Genomic DNA, 23,222 nt, shown 5'->3' on the forward strand with positions numbered 1-23,222 from the left:
GTTTCACTTCTACGTGCAATACAATCTCCAGAGTAAAAAGATCACGATGAAATTCTAGCAAAGTGTTGCAGTTTGTGTATGCGTTTGATGTATGTTGAAAGGTTTCGTCCGATGTTAACGTGCCTAACTGTTTTTGTTACTCTACCATTTGCATCACACGTTTTTTGTGGGATATATTTTAGTTGAATTTCATTTTCAATTCAAAGTCAAGTGTTTCACTTTTGTTTTGAAGTACAAACATGTACATGTATCTCAGGCCGCATTCACATCGAGGAGAGCCGAGGCTCGTACATGAAAGGAAAACCACCTAATCTTTTAATAGTCTCTTCGCCTCTCATACATGCCTCCCCACACGTCCCTATGGAGCCGAGATTTAATGACTGTACCCCCGCAGAGACGACGGGTGGGGAGGCGTGTGAGAGGCAGAGAAACCATTAATGGATTAGGCGGTTTTCCTTTCATGTACGTCCGCCATATTTAGTTCTCGGGTTTGTAGAGCCTCGGCTCTTCTTGATGTGAATGCGGCCTCAGAGTATTTAGCGGAGCAACTTGATCTAAACTTGAAATGCATTTATTGAGCCGTGATTGGCTGACAAATTTATCACCAAATGCCATTTCTACCACCACAACACAACAAAGTTATGAACTAAGTGGAAAGTGATATTATTAATACTAAAACTAGAAAAATTACATGCAGGGAGCAACCTCAGCCAATTAGGAATACTCAAAAGTTGGTAATAATACATCAGTTAAATCCATTTTGTCAACCCTCCAAATTCTTAATATATAATAGTAATTAGTTTTCTTCTTTAGTTTATAATATCAACATTTTTCCTTTAGTTTGTGCTTTGCAATGAAGTTACAATTTTCTAGTGAAGTTGTTGAAGAAGAGGGGTGTTTTATTAGTTAACATATTGTTATTACTGTAGGTGGATTTGTTTGACCACTTGGGCCGCATTCACATCGAGTTGAGCCATGGCTCTACAAAGCCACGACCTAAATATGGTGGATGTACATGAAAGGAAAACCGCCTAATCTTTTAATAGTCTCTCCGCCTCTCACACGCCTCCCCATCTGTCGTCCCAATGGAGCTGAGATTTAATGACTGTACCCCCGTAGGGATGACACATGGGGAGGTGTGTGAGAGGCGGAGAGACTATTAGAAGATTAGGCGGTTTTCCTTTCATTTACGTCGGCCATATTTAGTTTGTGGCTTTGTAGAGCCTTAGCCATCTGTATTGCATCCCTCATTCCATTGCCAGCACTATGACATCGTTCAAGATATAAATTAGAGATCAAATGTCTTAATATCAATATTTGAAAATTGTATACAAGGCGTCTGAAGGATTATTAACTAGAAACAAAGACATTATCAAAGATGCTCATGACGTTTTAAATGTCTCCAACATAAAGGGTGTTTCTACTTCTTGGGCCATTTGTGTGTGTGTGTGTGTATATATATATATATATATATATATATATATATATATATATATATATGGCAGCTTCTGCATGTGTTTAAGTATTTTATAAATTATCATCTTTATGGAAATATCAGTCAATATATATATATATATGCAACCCGCTCTGTGCATTTCAACAGGTAGAACAACCCCTCATCTGAAATTCACTTTTTTTAAAAAAATTATTATATTACACACATTTTACATCATTTCAGTGCCTTCAGTGAATTTTTCCTTATTTAAGAAACAAATCTTCAGTGGGGGCTCTTATCATTTAATGATCTGACCAGGTAAGAAAAAAAAAAACAATACATTGCAAATGGTAAAGCCTTAATAATTAAGCTTTATTGCATTATATTTACATTGTGCATGTATTCCAAATGTTAATAGAAATATAAAAATTGCAAAAATACTTTCTAAAAGTTACTCCAAAAAACTTGGACACCTGTTGAATTAATGGGGTCCCACAGTGATAACAAATTTCCCACTGAATGTATTGCTGCTTCTGTATTCTTTCCAAAATAACCAATAAATAAATTTTCTTGCCATAATTAAAGAAGTTAATATGTATTTTTGGACAATATAATATATTTTTCTCTAAATAAGTATAATGTAAATGCTATATTACAAAATAACTTTGTATTTCTGTGAAAATTCACTTCACTTTCACTTCATACAAAAGATGCAGTTTACATAGGATGGAAATTTACAATGTTGGGTTGTATCATAACAACTTGATGCTCATGTTCAAATTTTTTCCTGTTTGCTGATGATCAAAAATCCTAGAATATCATGTTCCATTAGCTAATTAGTTAAACATTATTTATGTTTGGCAAATACTGCATGTCTATCTTGGACTGTACAAATTAAATTCTGTTTTATCAATACAGCTAAAAGTTTGTAGCCTTACAAAGTTTTAATAAGATTGACATTGATTTCTATAAAAACATGACTGGAAAAAAAAAAAAAAAAATATATATATATATATATATATATATATATATATATATATATATATATATATTGGCATTTTTGTAGTACATGTTATGTTCAGCCATCCAGAAAAAAACCCTTATAATAGTATTATAAGGAAACTATTAGTAAAGATAGTATGTAAAACTGTTTGTGGCATTTTTACTGAATCAACTATGTGATCACAACCCCTTTGTACAGACAGGTTCCAGTTTGGCCTTCCATTAATGCAGGCCACAGGTATGACTGGATCATTGCAGAGTCAGAGTCTGAAGTATGAAAACGTGTGTGCATGCTGCTGTGGAACTCTCTGCAATCGTATTCTATTCTCAACGGTGGGTTTTGCACAGAAAGTTTCCATGCCAGGCAGACACATTCTGTCACATAGATTTTTAATCCATCACTGTTCTTTAAGCTTGGATAGTCGTACAGAGTGGCCCAGAGTTGATTGCAGACTTCCTAAAATGAATAAAAATGCTTTGAAAGATTTCACAAAAATTTTAATCAAGTAAAGAATGACATTTTCATAACAAACAGTAACACCATAGCTTATTCAAAGGAGCTTCCAAGAATAACCTTTGTGTGAAAAATAAAACTTTATTCTTTAAGGAAATTTAACTGAGGAATAGGAAATGACATTCACATATTTCTGTTGATTTAGATGGCAATCCCTTTCATCTTTCAATTACCATATTATATTTGTAACTGAAATAATTTCCCATACTCACCTCTACCAAAATGGTCACATCAAAGTTTTCTGCAGTTTTTCTTAGATATGTTGCAATGTTGACCTCCATCTCTCTGATCATTGGGGCAGTGCTTGCAGCAGCATCATGTGTTAATGGCATGTACAGTAGTTGACGAAGTTTCATCTTCTTTTCTTTTAATGACTGTTGTGCAGCACGGAAAGATAACTGTGACAAAAAAGTACTATGTTAAGTCAATTTCACTTAATTAATCTTTTAATCAGACAAAAAAATTTTTTACACATGTCCAATGTGCATCAGGGTTGCGTTTAATAACAGCTTCACTTACAAAAATGAATCTGTTTCATGATGTCAAAAGACAGACTATTTCAAACATCAGTTGAGCAAACTAAAAAGTTCACAGATATTTACCACCACAACAGAGAACAGCAGTTTCCCTTTCAAATCATCAAAGCCAGTCAGGTCAGGCAGAGCATCTAATGCATCAAGGGCATCAAGTCGAGCATCTGCATACAGGCTTCCATACTGTCGAATTAACTGTGTAGGACGATTGTCACCTAAACTGATGTCTTCAAATCTATGTCCCTGCTCCAGCTGTTTCTGGGCTTGTTCAGAGAGCCTGAAGAAAAACATTCAAACATATATGATAAAAATCACTGAGGTAGGTTTAGGATTGTATTAAACTATTTTGTATTAAGCTTGCAAAAAGAAAAAATTAATAGAAATCATGATAATTATATTTAAAAACTGACATTAATGTCTGTATACGGTAAAAAAAACCCTGAAAATTAAGTCGGTGTTGGAAGTTTGTCAGATGATTTTTTTCACTTTGAAAATGTCACCAAACTTAAAACTTAAATTTTCAAATTTTTTACCATACCCAAGGTATAAATTTATTTTGTAACTATAAGTACTAGTACTATGTTTTACTAAAAAAAGGGGGGAAAGCTGTAAATGATTTACCTGTCTTGTAATGCCCTTTCTCTCTCCTGCAGTCGCTGTATCATTTCCCTTGATTTTGACAGTTCTTTTCTGAGCACCAGAACTTCATTCCTCAGTGCCTGCACCTCCTTGCTGTTGCCGTCCCCAGCAGCATATAAAGCATTAGCGCTTTGTGAATGTGAGGGGTGAGTGCCATGTGGGTGTGCTGCCATTTGTGCTCCTACCATGTGTGCTGTGTCCATGTGGTTGTTTACTTGCTGGTGCTGATGGTGGTTTTGCTGTTGCTGCTGATGTTGTGGATGATGGTGATGGAAGTTTGGGTGGGAATATGATCCATGCTGTTGTGGTTGCTGCTGCTGCTGTTGCTGATGTCCTTTATTGCTTGGAGAATATGGATGGGAATTTTTCTGGTGAGATGCACCCAGGCAACCTGATGTGTGAAGAATTTTGTAGATTTAATACATGATTTATGTGGAGTACATAAACCAATACCTTCACCTATAATAGCACCCATGGTTAATGCAGTGCTGTACTAGTAATCTTTTTCCTTTACCTGCACTATGAAGCAAGATATCATAACTCATAACTGTTTTGCATCATATTCCCAACATCCTAATTTCAAAAATTCAATATATCATTTGATATTTTGAAAAATCTTTTTTTTTTAATGAACTTACCTCCAGCACCAAATACTGTTGTTTTCTTTGAAGTAGCAGAAGAACTTTTGCTCTGTGTTTCTCTGACGTTGCTATTCACTACAAAGGATGAAATTAATGTTATTATTTTTAAATTAAAAAAATCAATTAAAAAAAAAACAAAGAAAATTGTTTTGAGAGAGTGCATATAGACAAAACATTGCAGATTATGTAGGCAGGTGAACTCTACATTTCTCTGTTTATATTTGCTTTCCACCTGTCTCGAGCAGTCTTCTTTGTTTCAAAACTAATAGTAACAGCAAAAGAAATACATAAGCAAAACAATATAGCTATAAGACAACATTTTTTGCAATGAAAAGAATGAAATAACAATAATGGCATCCATGATTTCAACAAGTTGACTTGAATAATATTTTCTATTTACTATTCCTGTTTTGATGAACTCTAAATCCCCTGTATCCTTTCCTCACCTAAGGATACACAAAAGAATGGAGAATGCTCATCCAAATAGCATATGTGGCAAGTGGTGAAAGACTATCAGACCAGTATGTCAGAAAAACAAAAGGCAAACAGATGCTCTCATTTGAGTGTCAATGTAATACTTCCCAGCTCCACAACATATTTTTTCTCAGGTCTGCAAATTTTATAAGAAACATCTGCCTAGAAATAGTACTTTATAATAGGAAGCTCTGTAAAATATATTAGTGTGTACCAAGTTCCAGAGTTCAACTGACGGTCACTCTCCTCTTTGGGTATACACTCTATGGTTTTTTGATAGCTTTTAAGTTAAGGATAACCAGTTACTGACTTTGAAATCAGTATACCTAAGCATTAAAATACACCGATTCTGAGTAACCGGAATGTTTTTCTATCAATACCTTCAGGTAAATTGGATAATTGCCACCATATGGAAGTCATTTCATCTAGAAAATGAGAAACATGTACCATTTTAATTTTAGAAATCAAACTCTGAACTTCACCAGCCAAATAAATAAACACATCCATGGTATTAAGAGAGTATACATGTGTATTTTTACAGGTAAGTGGTTTTTCCAAGCCTTATATGTTTAAAGGCTTTGCATGCATCTAAACTACATGGAGACCCTAGATTTTACCCCATCTGTTAGTCATACATACAACTTTCAAGGTATAAGCTTTTAGCCTGAAATCAATGTCAACTTAATGCTACAGAAATCTGATAATACATGTATATATGATAGAGCACAATTAACTTATTATCTCAACATTTTTTTTCATTCCCATAGATAAAATAAAATTGTTCTATTAAAAATCTATTTTTCAATGTCATATTTTGGGGCTGTTTTTAAGAAATTCTTTTTTCTTTTTCTTTTTCCTTGGAGGGGGGGGGGGGGGGGGGGGAATCTATTCTCACTAAAGCCTAACTCCTCTGATGGTCATTATTTAGCTGAATGCCCATATAGAAGGTATTCAATATTATTACACAAAACATTTCTACCCCGGTACATATATATATATATATATATATATGGACCTACTTCAATATTTTCAGAAAATTCACATGAAAGGGAGCAGACATACACCTCATATAGGCTTGCCTAACCTTGAGGTCTAAAAATAAACTTTACTCCTTTGTTTCATACCCAAAACATGATGAGATGTCTTCTTTCCTTTTTTTATTGCCCATGCATATCTTTTCAATATCCTTCAAAGTAAATTGAAAAAACATGCAAAATCAGAAGTCCTTTGAGAAAAAGCAGCAAGTTCAACAATAATTTCACTGATACCTGACTGCTTCCTGTCTTGTCCATGAGAACTTTGAGATGAGACAACACTTGGACGCTGAAAAACTGTCGGAAACATCCTGCACCACCAACTCTTCCCAGCCTAAGTTACAGGATGGGGTTTTAAACTGTCTATTGCTAGCTACAGCCTTTATGGTTTGACATTTCAGCAAAGATTTACTGAAGGGAATGGTTGGAGGTGAATCCATACCTGTCTAACTATCACTCACTCTTCATTACTTACTGTCTTCAGGATCATGGCTTAACCGAATATAGATCAGTGCCAGGCTGGGCATCCATATACAAGGAGCAATGCAGACTTTTCCATATGCTCTAAATTTAGCTCATGATGTGCAAGACCCAGATCTTATGATGCTATCTTGGTGGCCATATGTTACCAACTTCTCTACACAGTATGATAGGCTGCTACTCTGACTCAAAGATTTTGTAAACTGACTCATGCAATCATATTAGATCCAGTTATATTCAGTGTTTGTGTTTGTGTGTGTGTGTGTGTGTGTGTGTGTAAGCATGCATGTGTGCCTGTGCATGCTGGTGTATGGTAAATGACTAATCTAACTCAAAGATTGTTTGGATTTCTAATACAGTGAAAACTGCCTCATTTTTTATAATTATAACATCTATAATGTGTGTGTGTGTTTTTTTGTTTGTGAGAGAGAGTTTATAATGCTAAAACACCAACGACACTATGAAAAAAAAAACTCAGTAAAAAGAAAATAGTAAAAGAATAAAAGGAAAGATATCAACTGCAAATGCCCCATCAATCATCATAAAAATTACTTCTTTAGGAAGTACCAAAATATTGGGAATCCAAATTCTTTTGAGAGGAAATAATAAATCATATCCGCAACAAAAGACAGCAATCTTCATCAGTCTAGGAATGCTGACATGTTTTTGGAAATGTCTTGACCAATCAAAATATTTGTGTTTTGGCACTGCGTTAAGGGTGTATATGACAATTTTACAAATTTATGTCTCCTTTCTACAAAAATCAAGACTTCAATCAATGTCCATGTCTGGCAAACAAACAATAGAATAACTACTAAAGCTATGTTGATGAAATTAATCTTGAACCCAACATATTATACCTAATATAGTTTAATTAAGCAGAATTCCTCCAGTGCCAACTTTACCCTACCAAAAAGGAAGAATAACTCTTATAAATCCTGCCAGTAACACCTACCAAGTTCTTAGCAGTTACATCTGTCACTTTCCCTGTAAACAACATGAGTGTCCATCCCAAAAAGTATTCAACTGTCAATTTTATTAAACATTTACAAGTAAACACTTCTCCTCCTTTCAGTTTGACCTAAAGCACATCAGACATTTTACTGGGCTACCACAACACTTCTATCTCATTTGAACGGGTTGGTTCTCTAAATTCAACACATGGCAATGAGGTCACGTCCTTGTTTATTGTTTTCAGGATGTCAGGAAGTTACTGGTACCAGAAGGAAAAAAAATCACAATCCATCCTACATAAAGATAGAATATAGTGACCCACCTTTTTCCTGACGAAGAAAATTGTCAATAAACTACCTTTTTTTCTTATCTGCACCCTAAACTCCAAGAATGGACTATACACACTGTTCCCAATACAGGGGGAGTGTCTTACTGCTAACAGCTAATCACATTACCTTCTGGTAACACACGCAACTATTTAAAAACAAAGACCAGTGCCGACTCTTGACTGAGTGGCATGTTTGTAGAAATTTGAATTTCCTGTTGCCAAGGGACAGAAAATAGATGGTGCTAATAGCATAAGGGCCATTTGAATATCCTAATGAATAAATATGTCAATATTGACTGCTGAGATTCTGGGAGATACTCATCAACAAAATAACAAGAGTTTGATTATAACATCCCCACCTGCTGTTAAAGAGTAGGCATGAGATCAATGGGGAACCCGGCCTGTTCCTTAGAACAGAACAAGCATATACTAGTAGAAGGCTCTGTGTATTTCAAATTACATACTGGTACAGCCACAAACTGCAGAAACTTTATAAAAACACCATACCTCTAGAATCTCCTAGAACTGTAAACACTTTGATGGGTTTCATGGACTTCAACTGAACATGCCTTGGTTCCTCATTTCCAACGGTCAAACCAGAGAGCAGTGGCCAACAACAACAAGAAGACTGACCACTACAGGGATATGACATTGGCCAATATACACACACAAAAGCTACCAACTGTTCCCAGTTCAATCCTATGACTTTCTGGTACTACATGCCATCAAGCCATCTGCACCATGTGAAACTCTATACTGAATGGGATAAAGAGAGATGAGGTCAGCTTGGGGGAATGTCAAAATGCCAGTCACATGGGACTTGATTAATTCTGTTTTCTGAACCAGGATATTTTGTGATGTAATAAGAAATAAGAGAAAACAGCGGAACTGACGTTTGACTGTGGTTACCATAATGGTAAAAAAAAAGGGAAATCAAATTGTTTACAATTCAACTAGTACAGTGAACTGACTATAAACTGACTTTTCCAGTATACTTCAAGTTTGTTTCTTGAGGGTAGGGAATACCTTTTGCGTTCTGTGTCATTGGCCTTATTTTTCGAGCGTGATGCATTATTTGAGCAAATATTCTGCGTGAAACACAATTCAGGAATTCTTGGTGATTGGTGATTGACCTGAATTAATCTCCCTTATTGGTGATTGAGCTGTTTTAATTCTTGGTGATTGGTGATTAAGCAGGGGTATTCCCTACCCTCTTTTTTGGCACACTGTAAGGATTCACTGTTGATGAAAAGTGAAAAGCAAAACAGTTGCTGGAATCCCACACACACAGAAGGTCAACTAACTGAATCTGAATGGGAATAAATATGTTATACATGCACTGAAATACAACTAACGTCTAACAGATCCTTTTTTAAATCAATTTAAGACCAACCACCAACCACTGGCATTATCAATTTAAATGCTTTTACGTCCACTTCTGATAAAGGAAAAAGTTGCTATATTTACAAGACCATTATTTCATAAATAAAATTTCCAATATTTTAAACCAATTTTTAATGACACAGAAATACCAAGGTTTTAAAAATGGATAATTCAAGATGAACAGACCAGAAGATAATTCAAAGTTCCATTTGTATTTTTCCATTTTAGGATATATCCTGTTGAGTATTTTTATTGACTGACAAGAAGCAACAAATGTTCGATTAGTAGGCAGTCTAGGCTTAGTCACTGTACAAAAAGTAGCATTCAATTTTCCATTATGGGTTGCCTCTGCTTAAAACTTCTTTAATATGTCAAGCAGAGCATGTCTGTCAAATAAATAAAAAAAAGAAAAAACATCAATATAAGAAAAACCAAGTGAGTAAAAGCTCTAAAACTTGGAAGAAATTTTAATATATTTATATAAGAAAAAAGTTACTAGTACTTAATATCTTTAAGCGTATGTCATTGGTCTCAAATTTCCTACTTCTCCTAAAATAAGCATTAATACCAGACTGGTAGTTATACATTCAAGTCCTGATTTTCCATCTTCCTTATATATGCTAGCAATTAATATTTTACCAGACGGTTGGTGATTTTCTTTGATAATTAAATATAACATACAACAATTTTTTTTGCCAATTTCACTCAATTTGGTAAGACTCTTAGAAAAATGGGCTTCTGTAGATATGAGTGGACAGAGCTTGTGTCTGCTACATACAATGTTAATAAAACACGAATGACTGCTGCATATATTTTTGCACTATAGTATAATAGAGATACCCTTAGAAGAATCAACTTTTGATTATCTCCTTTTACTCTCATTTGTATGTGGTACAGTTTTATAGCATTTTGATCATACTGAATAACAATCTTTCCTGTCACATATACAATTATAGACTTTTTCTGATATGGGTTGCTGTTTAAACAAATTCTGTAGAATACGGAGTATGCACAGGTAAGAAAGATGTTACATGATGCAAAGGTTAAATGTATGCATACATATAGAGATGAAAGCATAAAAATTCTTACCAAATTTCTTGAACCTTTTGGAAAGTTCAGCTAGCATCTTGGAGGATCTGTCCAAATACTTCTTGCCAACAAACTATATAATAATAATATACTGCTTACTGAATATATCTGCTAACTCAAATCTGAGCTGGTGGAATTGCCTTCCTGTATTTATAAATATCCCTATATGCCAATCACATGGGGTGCAAGCAGGAGGTCAGTCATGTGACTAACTAACAGCTTACAAGCACCTTTGACAAAAAGGCACTTCTGTTTCTGGAAGCAGCTGAGGAAACGCGCTTCCTGCTGATAACATTATCTGTGTATCACCTGCCTCAGTTGGAGACCAGTGCCAAAATTACTCCACTGAGGTTAAACTAATTAATTACATTTCAGGTCAGTGTTTGCTGTGTTCAGCAATGTTTCTTAATTACTTATCCAAATCTTTTAATGAGGCATGATCATTGAACCTACTGATATTAATAATTAGGCTGCTTTGGTTAAAACTGGAAACCTGAAATAATATCTGGGTTTTCATGCTTTTCTAGTCATAAGCATCAATACAGATATACTGAAATTAACTTCTCAAGTGTTAGAAAAACAAAATAAATCAGTTGTAATCAAAACAATTCCACTGATAAAATATAATATTCCATTTGATAAATAAAACAGAAATCATTTGTGATAGTTACTCCACCCACTTAGTTATCCTAATCACAAAAATAAAGTTCACTTGTTGTAAATGTAAAGGGATGATGTAGGATTTCCGTGACAAAAGTGTTTACAACTTCAAATTTCCTTCCTCAATAAATACTACTTTCAGTCAATTAAGTTTAGGTCTTTTGAACGCCCACTAAACAGGATACGTAACTCTTGCAGCAAAAGCCCACCAGAAACACAAAATAATTCTTCTGTATTGTTACGTAACTGACTTGCTAATTTACAAATCAAGCAAACTAATCAAATAACAAATCTCATTACTATTGAAGTGACAAAGTCAACACAGAATTGCATGTTTAACTAATTGATTCCAGGTCTTGGGTCACCAGAGTCAAAATATGTTATTTTGGTCAATAATGACACACTTAAGCGATACTGTTAAAACATTTATAATAATCTGATTCTACATCCTAATCACTCTCTGAGATAAGAATAATACATGATATCAAGATTTTCTCCCTTTGAGCACTAAATTACAACATATGTTGTTGATAGAGATTCTTAACTTTTTAGAAATATTCTACCACAAGCTTTTTGGTCAATCAAAGCATGGCAGTATCAGGGTTTTCACAAATCACTGATAATTTTTTCTCTGCAGTTATGTTCACATTTGGTTTTCAGCTACAGTAAAAAAATCAAAACAAATATACTAAATCCCAATGCAGCTTCTTCAATAGCTCCTAGAGAGTAGGTGAGCAGTAAGAAGAAAGATACTAAAGGAGACTTAGGAGAGTTTTTTTTTTCAAATCCTTAATTCAACAGATAAGAACATTTGTAAACACACCACCAACCAAGACACTAATCATTAAGAGTAGTCCCTGACCACCCACAGAGAAGTTCTGTTAACAACAGATTTTCAAGAAAAAATTAAGTACGTAGAGCATTGTATTCTGGCCCTAATACTTCATGTTTGCTATTAAAGGAAAGAACATAATATATTTCTTAGTACTTTATGTTTGCTAATAAAACGGGAAGACCATATACTTCATAATACCTTCATGTTTGCTAATATAGAAAGGACCATATATTTATGTACATACACAACACTTGGGAACAACAGAGTAAATGCCTAGTGCAATTGGCCTTACTTGTCCATAGTATGTATGTAAGTTTGAGGCACTCAATATTTTACAACAACAGGAAGGGTCAATATAAGGTGGCTGAAAAGAGGTTATTGATGAAATAATTATGACAACCATGAGCCATTAAGCAGCAATAAGAGAAATCAATGGTTGACTAGAGGAGTCATTCATTTCATCAAGTCTCTTCACACTCAATTAATATCTACAGGCAATAAAGCATTTAAGAGAAATGCACATTAGAAAAAAAATCTGCAAAATGTGTCCCTAGGCATGAAAGTAAAAATTATTGGGCTTGAAGATGTGAAAATATTGAGAACTTTCTGTCTTGAATAAAAATATGATATCTCATGAAAGATGTTGATTCATCTTGAATACATAAACTTAAGACAAAATTCAAACAATGCTCCTACAACTGATTGTCAGAATATCATGATTTGTATACAGTAAGACTAAATGTGGTTCAAAAAGCCACAAAACTGTCAAAATCGGCTTCTTGGAAAAAATTAGATGAAAAAAATATGAAAAACACTACCACACATGGCATGAATTAAACCCAAAACTTTTCTAACAATACTTTCCTCAACAAAACATCCCAGTTCAAGTCAGTTCATTTCTATTTACCAGTTTATTAAATATAAACAAACAAGTATAGAAAAGCAAACAAACCCGTATTTCTTGGTCTGGTTCTGTAACGGAAACCATTCACTCCCTCCTCTGCAGGGGAGTCTGAATCACTGTCTCCATCTTTTTCATCAAGCCCAAACTCTTCCATGAAAGCTATCACTTTTCCATAGGCCACAGAGTAACGCTGAAATATTGTGGCAATCACAGCATTTTGGGGTATTGTCTTCATATCTTTTCTCAATTCTGAGAAATAAAACAACACATCTTTGTCATTCTCAATTCTTTCCTCTAATGTCTGTAAAAGTTTTAAAAGCGTTTGATTTGTAACTGCAGGCTCAATTACATTGAACAAACTTTTATTTTTGATTAACCTGTCCTGTATATGAGTTTGATTAAGCTGCATAAGCCTTTGGTGACTGGCATCTGTTGGAGCAGCTTTTGTCAGGCTCCGGGACAAAGTAGTGTGATGTACAAGACTGAGCTCTTCCAACTTCATCACAGCAGAGCGATATTGATGGGACATTTTTTCAAACTCAATTTTTAGTGCATCATGCAGATGCATTAGTTTGTTGTCTGATGTATCCACCAAACCATGCTGACCAATGCTTTCCAAAGTATTTTGCAAAGTTTCCATTTGTTTCTTTAACTTCTTGTGCATCTTACTGTCAATCTGAACTATGACAGATATAATGTTTCTGACATGCGGCATGTAAAGATCTTGAGGGGGAAGTTTTGGTCGTAAGGCTGGATCTTCAAGGCTGGCCAGCCAGTGAACTATCTGCTTCACAACCTGATCCAACTGCAGGAAAAATGTTGGAAAATCATCTCCATCATCATCGTAAAACTTAGTGAAAAGAACATCCAAAATTCCCAGACTGTGCGGAATGGCGTCTACCAATATATCTACTGGTAACTCAGAAATAATTGTTTTGAGGGTTAAAGAGTTCAGTCGTCTGATCAGCAGAGCACATTCATCAAACTTACGATTCTCGAAAAGCAAGGCAATTTTTCGAATGGCTACGCCTGGGTTGATGTCTTGTTTGGAATACATTGTTCCTAAAATCTCGCTCTCTACATTTAAATTTTTGGCCCAGCTGCTTTCTCTCCACGGAAGCTCTGGATGCAAATCTCGGCGTTCGGGTTTTACACGTTCCATTATTCATGCCTTAGAATTTGGATAACGATAAGAAACTGCAGTAAACTATAGTTATCTTTCTTCTTTCGCACCGCTCCGTAACGACAAATTCAATCGAATCGGTAATAGAGGCAAATTATTTTCCAATTTGTCTCAGGTGATTGCAGTTATTGGCGAGAAGTCGTTGATCTTCATAAAACTGCCTGGCTAAACAGATAAAAAGACATATGTAAACAATCCATATACATTAAAAAGAGAGCAATTAAGTTGATAAAACTTTTGTTTATTTACGTACCCACGCTCCAGTTACGTGAAACTGGACCGGAAGTCAAGTGCGCCATCTGCAAGACCAAGTGCAGCTTCCAACTGACTGCAATCACAACTTGGCCCAAGGATGCATCACTAATGCATTTTCAACTTCATTCTGTATATCTGTTAGATATATTCAAAACAATAAGGATATTCTTTATTTATGAAATATTTTTGTTTCAAACAAATTTTTCTAATTAAAAAAAATTACCAAAATTTATTTTAGACCAGTGTTTTTTTTTATAATTAGTTCATTTTAATTTAGTTAAACAGCAAATTAAAATCAAATGAGTAAATAAAATGCATAATAATTAAATTCACAAGTCATCTCACGTAGGAAAAATAATAATTCAAGTTTATTATTGACAATTATCTATTCCCTTGCTTCATGTACATGTTACAAAATTTGATCTTATAGAACAGAATGTAAATTAATTATTTATTCTTAAAATATTTCACACAACTCACTATCAAAAAAGTCCATTTTTTTAACCTGAACTTTTAGAGCACCAGTCCTACAAAACCTTTGAACCCAACAGTAAATAGGTGCACATTGAACATTTATTTTGATCAATAAATTGACATACATGTATTTAACTATATATTTTATAAAAACCTAACAAAACACAGATGAAGACATTCACATGACCCCTTTCTGCATATGATACTCATGTTATTACACCTTATGCATTTCTGTAAAAGCAATTACATAACTTGCACATGTACAAAAAAGTGCCTATATATATACATGTATATATTAAAAATATTTCAATTACCAATTATACGTACAGTATATATATATATATACACTGTACATGCATATTATTTGAAACTTCTGCAACATTATATAATTTCAATAAATGACATTTCATACTGTACCTAATCTGTGCTAAGTTCTTGAAACCAGTTGATGAGAAACTCATAATGAACTGCAGACTATGAAGTTGTCCCAGATTTATTATACATTTAATAACACAGCCATCTGTTGCAGTTATACTCTCATTAATTTTTAAGAGCACAGCTAGGCATGTCTTGCCAAAGAGATATTATCCATGAAAATAAAGTGTTAACTAGCAAAAATCCAAAACCCAATTTGAACGTTCTTTACTTTTGTCTATATTAATTGCTTCCTTGTATTTGGGTAAAGTAATTCCTTGAGTACGTGCTATCATTTGTAGATCATACATTAAAGATGACATCCTTACAGAACGTAGGATAGGCATAGATTATATTGTAATGCAAAAGTTCATCTTAACTTCCAGGATATCTATGGGATCTTTTCAGTCTTCCTCTGCTGCAGTGTTGCTTGGTGCTGTACTTCTCAATGTTTTTCTGAGGGTACTGTGCAGGCAATGAGTACTGTCCAAATCTCCCCCAAAAGTCCACAGCTCGCACTCTGTATAAGCCAAAGACTGAGGAATCTGAATCAAAACATTAAAATATATTGACTTATTTATACAATGCTAAGCATTCTTTAAATATCACTGATGAATGATGAGAAGAGGTGATAATTCATTATACACGTACATCAAAAATTTTATCAATACAATTATTATCAGTGTATATATCTATAATGATATGATTTGACACAATGAATAAGACAATAATAAATCTATAATTTCCATGAAATTCAATTTTATGTTCATTTCATCAAAGTAAAAAATAATTTGAATAAAATATGCTGTGAAGTCAATTCCTGGTATCTCAAATGTTTTTTCTGCATATCAAATGAGTCCACCTGTTTGACAGTAATACAATATGTACACAGCTTGCATAAAACCACCAAATCTGTTGCCCTTTTTGTTTTTATAAGTTGATTGAAGCATGAAACAGATGTTCTTCAATACTAATCTATAAACCTGCACAAAAAGAAAGAACAGTTAGTCATACCTGACTCATCTGGAGCAAATACAAACACTGTAAATATCGTGTCTGATGGATTTATCCTATGATAAACCAGTGTCCCCGAAGAATGTGGGGAAAATTCTACTTCATATGTTAAAAGGCATCTGCAAACAGAGAAAACATTTTACAGATGAAAAGAGGCATCTTAATTCCCATATCTTTAATTTTTTTTATTTTTCTGTACATTTTGAGGAACTAGAAGTTTTGCCATTCTACCAGGTAGCCAAATTCAAATATTCTTAATTTTGCACACAAACTGCTACTGCCTTAGTGTTCATAATACAGTAGAAAAAATGTAACCTCTCCTCAGATTGTGGTAATTTGTTTCTTGTGAATAACATAAGTAACAGTTTTTAATAAAAAATTTTTCCGCAGGTTTTGTCTAAGAGAAGGGCTTGTGTAAAAACACTACCTGGAGTGCACACAGGAATCACTCCATGTCACCAAGACTTGATTAGAAGTTATGTTTGTAACTATTACATTGGTGACCTGAAAAACAAAATGTATTCATTAAGAGAATAAATTTATTTTTAAAATTTCGGCATTATATAGTTTTGTTGTTTAAATGCCAGCTGCAAAGTACAGCACAAGTATACACCACTTTTCATGTTGAACTAGCAGATATTATAAAATATTATCCACTTAACATGCACGCATTTAGTCTCATTACTGGCATACTGCAACAGAGAATCTTACTTGTCAATGTATGAAATATATGTACTATTTACCTGATTAGGTGGCATTTTTGGCTTGGCACATATATGAAAGAGCACCACCCCAGGCAATAGTAACTTCCACTTGAATGCAGATTGTGTTGTATTATAGGCAGCTGGATGGGAGACTCTTACAGGACCCTACAAATATTACTAACATTTACAATGACAAAATTAAGTCTAGATGAAAATCAAGTAAGGCCATGTGGGACCAATATCTGAGAAAAACCTTAAGAATACTGCTTTACCAATATGACAGCAGTTCTATGTTGAAATAAACAATAATATTAAATAAATGTATCTGAATATGAAATTTATAAACAATATGTTTATGGACATTAAAGAAAAATCAGCTTAAAGATAATGGACTTCATCAAACTAAGACTGGAAATTTCTGGAAAAGAAATTGCAAGCAGCACTGACTTCATTGTCCCTCATGTCTTTGAACTGTTTCACTGAAGGGAAGATTGGTTTGCTTTGCTTTTCCCATATACTGCTGGGATTACCATGGCTATTGTCTAGTATGTATTGCACCCACATAAGATCTGCAGAAAATGTAAAAAAGTTTGATAATCATACATAAATGTAATAATTAATCAGGAGCAATTGTGTTTCATCTGTTATATTTAACTTAACTGAAGTTTACTTGACAATATACATGTACAATAGGAATGTCGTATTATGATATTAAAAAAAATTTAGGAAATCAGTAAAATACCACAGCAGAACTACATAAATGTCTTTAACATTTTTTGAATGGAATTTTTGATGAATCAGTTTGAAACTGCGTATACCTGTAGAAGAGGGAGGTTTCAAATCACCAAAATGAATCTCCAAAAGGTCAAATCCAGTAGCACTGAAAGTGTCATTGCTGTTATATACCAAAGCAGAAAACTGCCAACTGAAACAAACACAAATAATTACATGCTTAATTTTCTACTATCTATGTCTAATGACATTGGAAAGAACAAATCCAGGATTCAAATATATAACAACAAACAAGAAAATGCATGACAGGGTTCAGTTGGTAAGTCCAATATCTAAAATGTCTGAAAGGGGAATTTTCACATAAAAATACCTTAATATGCAGTTGATATCTTGCCTATCTAATAATACTTCATGTACTATCTAACAGTACCTGTCTGGACCAAGGTCTTCATATGGGATATGAATGGATGCCAAAACTCCAAGTCTGCTGAAGTCAGTCAAAGGTAACCCATTACCTAAAAAGAAACAATCTTTTCCGAACATTCAGACATTATGTGTATCATATACTTGATTTTTCCCAGAGGTAAAACTCACATTACTATTTCTCCACAAATTATAAACTTATAATTGATTCAATAAATTTATGAACAATACACTTGTTACACATATTAAGTAGAGATGTTAAACTGTCTTCTATTTTTGTTCCTGGTTAATTGTCCTATAACTCGAAAGATCCAAAGACTGTCAATAAAAATGGTTCTATATGTACATGTAACCTGTGCCTGAACCTGGTGTTCTCCTAATAAAGCCAACATTCCCATGACAGAGTAACCTGGCTTCCTAATGAACTGTGTGTGCGGTGGCTGAGTGTTATTTACTTGGAACCTGGCAAGAAGTGTGCGCTGAGTGAAGTAATTAGGATAGTAGTTAAGAAACCCATTGTCATTGCTCAGAAGCTGATAATTGATGCTGTTGTTCTTCTTAGAAAGGATAAGATTTTGGTGCTCAGCAATAACCTGAAAAAAAAAGATTAAAATATAATTCAATTATTTTATAGTTAAACTAACATTACATCTCAAGGGTATCCTATATTCTGAAATCATTGAATATAATTTACTCTCAAAGAGAAATGCATGCAACTGTTCACTCAGCTTTTGTCAAGTAAAAAATGTCTTAAATAGGCATATCTATAATGTATTTTTAGTGAGAAATTTCGAATCCATAAAATTTCAAAAATTTCTCTTCATGCTAAGAGTAGCCTGATACATTAAATTGGTTAAAATAACTACCCCTGTTTCTTTTAATGCAAAGGACTTATCTAGATATGAGCAGAATTAAATTAAAAAATTTTAGAGCAATAATTCCCCTTTTCATTGCTTTATTTACCACCCCATACACTTCTGCTTTTAAGCTCTACCCTAATTTATTGTCTATCTATGTTAATTCTTTGAAAATTAGTGTCAGATAGTGATTGGAGTCAAAACAGTGTTGACATGGAGATCTGTTTGAAATAATAAAAAGCACAATTTTCAACACAAAAATGCTGCTGTTATGTCATAAGCTCAACATATCAATTTCACCCTGATGTATTTTTGATGTGACAGCATTAGCTCATAACATGACAATGTTTATTTCTTCATTATCTAAGCAGATAAAGAAGTAGATCCAAATGCACTGATATACCTTTATGTCAAAGGTGTAAATTCATTGTGTTAATAGCAAACTGATACAAAGGTGAAATTATTTGTTCATAGTAAATGTCAGACTTGGTCACTGTTGTATTTTGTATGATCCCTGGTCAGAGGGCAATGAGGTTAAATGTGCAGTTGCCACAATGAATCTGTTGTTATTTCTAATATTATTACTTATGAATATTTTAAAATTTGGCCATAATGTTGGAATAAGTAACAATTATAAGAAACTCCTTCCACTCTTTCCTTACCTTTGCTACCACAGCTCCATATGTGGCATCTGCCCTCCACTGCTCTGGCTCACTCCAGCCTGTCATTGGATCTGCTTCACTGTACAGTGGGGATTGAATCGTGATAATAATAATAATTATTATTATTATTATAATAATTAAAGCAATGGCTAAAAATATCTTTTCTTTGATGATCAGTCTTGACCAAATTCAATAATTTGTTTCTAAGTTGTGATTTATAGTAATTAACTGTAAATAAAGAAATAAACTATAAAAGGTGTAATGCACAGTGTTTGACATGCTTCAAATTTATCCAACTTAAAGTGTAAAAATGAACGGGAAGATTCAATACCCACTCATTTATTATTGGTATGTGTTTCAACTTAGGATTTCTTGTATGAATTTTCTGGATCAGGTCCAGCTCCGATTCCATGATGGTTTGTGATTTACCCATGTGTTGCTTTCTTTTGCCACCCTTTACAAAACAGAATTGAACAAATATTAACAAAAAGTGAGAAAAAGAAACAATACTTTTATAACCTTTTCTGAAATTATAACCAGAAGCAGCAAAACAAAAAGAAACTCCCGTCATTCAGATATACATACTTTTTATATACAGAAAACTTCACAAACATATTCAAGATGACTTTTATTTTCACACAAACTATCACAATTCAAATAGAAAGTAATTTCCCTACCTTTTTGTGAAAAGAAATAAAGTCCAGTCTCACTCCTCTTTCACCAGTAAAATAGTTTGTCCCACTAACCACATGTTTGAAGAGACCCCAGCACAGTTTATATCTGGATTCAGGTTCCCTGCAAACACCTCCTGGTGCACCAAGCTTTAGTTCAGGTGAGGCAGCTTTTAAACCTTCTGAGCAGGCATCATAGTAGTTCAGATAGCCTTGACACATTGAAATATATCAGAATGTAATTAATTATATATATTTCATTTGTTTTTAGATAAATGATAGCAACAGAAAGATTTGCTGTTTGTGTAAGATTTCATTAAATGGTCCTTAGGTAATATATGAAGATATTATGTATATATAGTATACCTTGCATCGTGAATGTAAGATTGTCAAAATCATGCAAATCTGGTTCATTCCAGGTTTCAAACTTCCACTTTGACACAGACTCCTCTCCATAATAGTCTGAAATCAAATAACAAAACAAATATAAAAAAGAATCAAACATAATACCTCACACCAGTAGCACATGGTCCTTAATTCAAGTATAACATCTGCAATGCTAGTGCATGTATTTATCATTTTTTAATGTTCCAATCGTCATTCCAAAAAGAATGTAAATTTGCTGCTCCCCCCCCCCCACTCCACCCCTCTTCATAAAGAGAGCTCCTCCACAGTTTATCATTCTATCATCACCTTAAGCAATCTTACCAACATAACGCTTGGCAATGGCTGCAACCATGTCTCTCCAGGCATAAATCTGAGTATTGTTCTCAAAATCAGTGAAAAAACTCCCTGGGTTTCCCATAATCTCAAACCCAGGCTGTAAATCTAACTGGATCAGCATTTCTATAAACTGGTCTAGATGACTAAAATTATACACAGGAAACCTTCCTTCAACTCTGAAAAATTGAACAGAATAAATTATCTTGTTAATAGGCTGACCATATTTTCCTGAAACAGCACTAGTGAATAATTAACTCCCCCCCCCCCCCTTTGAAAGTGAACTTTTTACTACATGTAAAGCTTTCCAGTTTTTATTTTTTGCAAAATATGGATTGCACAACTTCTATCTTACCTTAATATTCTGAAAAATCCATATGTACAAAAAAACTGTTAAGAAAAACATTTCATTCATCATGTAAACTTTACCCTTGAACTTTAACTAGGTCCAATAGCCAATGCACTCTGACTTGTTTAATGCCTCCATTGGGTACAGCAGCTATGTATGCCAGGTTATGCAGCATATCTGTTCCAAGATCAAAGGCTGCTGCATCCTGGTGTGGAGCAGGAGGGCTGGAGTACAATAAGCACCAAGATTCTTGTGTTACCAGTACATGCAGCACTCCTATATACTCCAATATTTAAATATGTACTAATACTATACTTTAATGTATTAATTCATGAAATTTATATTAAAAAATAACTGCAAAATGGTGTTCAAGTGCATGTCTAGTAAATCAAACTCTGCAGTTTAGGAAAGCAGAATATATTTGAGAGCACCTGATATGAAGCCAATCTGATATAGCTGAAAGCCATTTTAAAGTTTTTATAGTATTTACATCCATATCTTTCATGTGTTAGCACATATAAGAAACACAAATTGGGGTCTTAATTATATGAATCTTCATGCTAAAGTAAAATTAGATAGAATTTAACTTGTTCTAGCTATTGTTATAACTTGTCTTAATGACATTAAAGGTGATCAGTAAAATTCTTGGAATTTTATTTGTTGAACATAAGGTGAACAGATCCTGTCAGTGTGACCAAGACTCTGTTCACATGAAAAAACTATTTTCTAAAAATCTATTTTCTATTTGCGGTATCTTGTGATCACTCCGAGCGCAGCCGAGAATTAATTACAGCTTTGGAAGTAACTTGCTCGCACAGACCGTGATCACAAGATACCGTGAGTAGAAAATAGATTTTTAGAAAATAGATTTCTCATGTGAACGGAGCCTAAGTGTCATAATTTTTTTATATCATTACAGAATTTATGTTCACTCATATATGTAATTAGTCTAATGCACTCTGTTGGTATGAGTTGAGTTAATTGCCTCAGTTTTTGGCCTTACATGGTAAGCAGGAAAAGCTTCTTTTACTACAGTATATAGCTCAAATAAAAAACAAACTTTATCAAACTGGTACATCGAAATGCTTTTAATCCAACTTATATACTACAAGGTGCGACATAGGAGACAGTTTGCCAGGACTTGGATACTTATAGCTTCAAGGGTTTGAAACACAAGGTGGAATGAGGCTTAAAACCTTTAGACTGTATTAGTGGCATATGTAAGGCCGAAAAACTGAGGCCACCTTGAGTGGCGGTAGGCGGTACATTGTACGTGTATTTTTTAATTTAGAGCTCATAATCAAATAATAAAGGGAACCAAAGAGAGCAAAGATTTAAAAATGCATTCCATATATTACAATAGAAAACCATGTAAAATATGAACAATATTTTCCTCTTAATTAATTAGCAAATTGCAATTTGAAGGTCTACATGTACCTACCAGAAACCTGTGCTCTCCCAGAAATGGGACAAGTTTGCAATGATTTTACCTTCGTCAATTTTTACTTTATATGTGCTCTTACAGCAACATTGTGATATTAGAATGGAACAAAACAAAAGTGCTACAACATACAGCGTGAAATGCATTCAGAATTATTGAATTATCATTATATGGCAGAGCAACTGCGACTGTAAACAAACGACACCAAACACAGCTTCATGTCGTGTTTTGAGAGTACCGTAGTGTGATATGTCGCTATTTGTACATGCAAAAATCGCACTTATGTTTTAGTAAGTTTAACCAATGTTAACCAAAAGAGGCAAAATAAATATATATATTTATATATATTGGTTTAAACTGCTATCGTTGTAAAAATTTTGTGAAAAAGCAAATTGCATTTGAAAGTCTTGATGCCTAC

At 33.9% G+C, this 23,222-nt stretch overlaps 2 protein-coding genes and 1 long non-coding RNA gene across 5 annotated transcripts; 1 reads left to right on the top strand and 2 right to left on the bottom strand.

Annotated features, from left to right (window-relative positions):
- The first annotated feature begins 32 nt into the window (after positions 1 to 32).
- Positions 33 to 8,993, top strand: LOC147764384 (uncharacterized). The gene is made up of 3 exons (XR_015331733.1): positions 33 to 89; positions 1,679 to 1,753; positions 7,951 to 8,993. It is a non-coding gene; the product is annotated as an uncharacterized LOC147764384 (long non-coding RNA).
- Positions 1,787 to 14,344, bottom strand: LOC106158066 (uncharacterized). 2 transcript variants are annotated; one of them, XM_086999208.1, is made up of 7 exons: positions 10,507 to 10,629; positions 5,619 to 5,663; positions 4,762 to 4,839; positions 4,106 to 4,514; positions 3,554 to 3,761; positions 3,164 to 3,349; positions 1,787 to 2,894 (listed from the first exon to the last, which is right to left on the bottom strand). In XM_086999208.1, exons 1-7 carry the CDS (start codon positions 10,541 to 10,543, stop codon positions 2,610 to 2,612), a joined length of 1,248 nt encoding a protein of 415 aa, XP_086855334.1. In that variant the 5' UTR covers positions 10,544 to 10,629; the 3' UTR covers positions 1,787 to 2,609. The 2 variants fall into 2 exon arrangements, with proteins under 2 accessions (XP_086855334.1, XP_013389364.2); XM_013533910.2 differs by lacking the exons at positions 5,619 to 5,663; positions 10,507 to 10,629 and adding an exon at positions 12,954 to 14,344.
- Positions 14,345 to 14,689: 345 nt separating this feature from the next.
- LOC106158068 (alpha-L-iduronidase) lies at positions 14,690 to 23,054 on the bottom strand. Of its 2 annotated transcripts, none has more exons than XM_013533911.2 (15): positions 22,805 to 23,054; positions 21,444 to 21,587; positions 21,003 to 21,193; positions 20,661 to 20,756; positions 20,301 to 20,506; positions 19,959 to 20,077; positions 19,624 to 19,702; positions 18,451 to 18,697; positions 18,112 to 18,196; positions 17,768 to 17,874; positions 17,397 to 17,518; positions 16,989 to 17,114; positions 16,673 to 16,749; positions 16,246 to 16,364; positions 14,690 to 15,776 (listed from the first exon to the last, which is right to left on the bottom strand). In XM_013533911.2, exons 1-15 carry the CDS (start codon positions 22,948 to 22,950, stop codon positions 15,607 to 15,609), a joined length of 2,034 nt encoding a protein of 677 aa, XP_013389365.2. In that variant the 5' UTR covers positions 22,951 to 23,054; the 3' UTR covers positions 14,690 to 15,606. The 2 variants fall into 2 exon arrangements, with proteins under 2 accessions (XP_013389365.2, XP_086855335.1); XM_086999209.1 differs by having other exon boundaries at positions 22,854 to 23,036.
- Positions 23,055 to 23,222: the final 168 nt, after the last annotated feature.

Source organism: Lingula anatina, chromosome 1 (genome assembly GCF_051362555.1).
Source record: "Lingula anatina isolate TDL-2025a chromosome 1, LinAna3.0, whole genome shotgun sequence".
Taxonomy (NCBI): Eukaryota; Metazoa; Brachiopoda; class Lingulata; order Lingulida; family Lingulidae; genus Lingula; species Lingula anatina.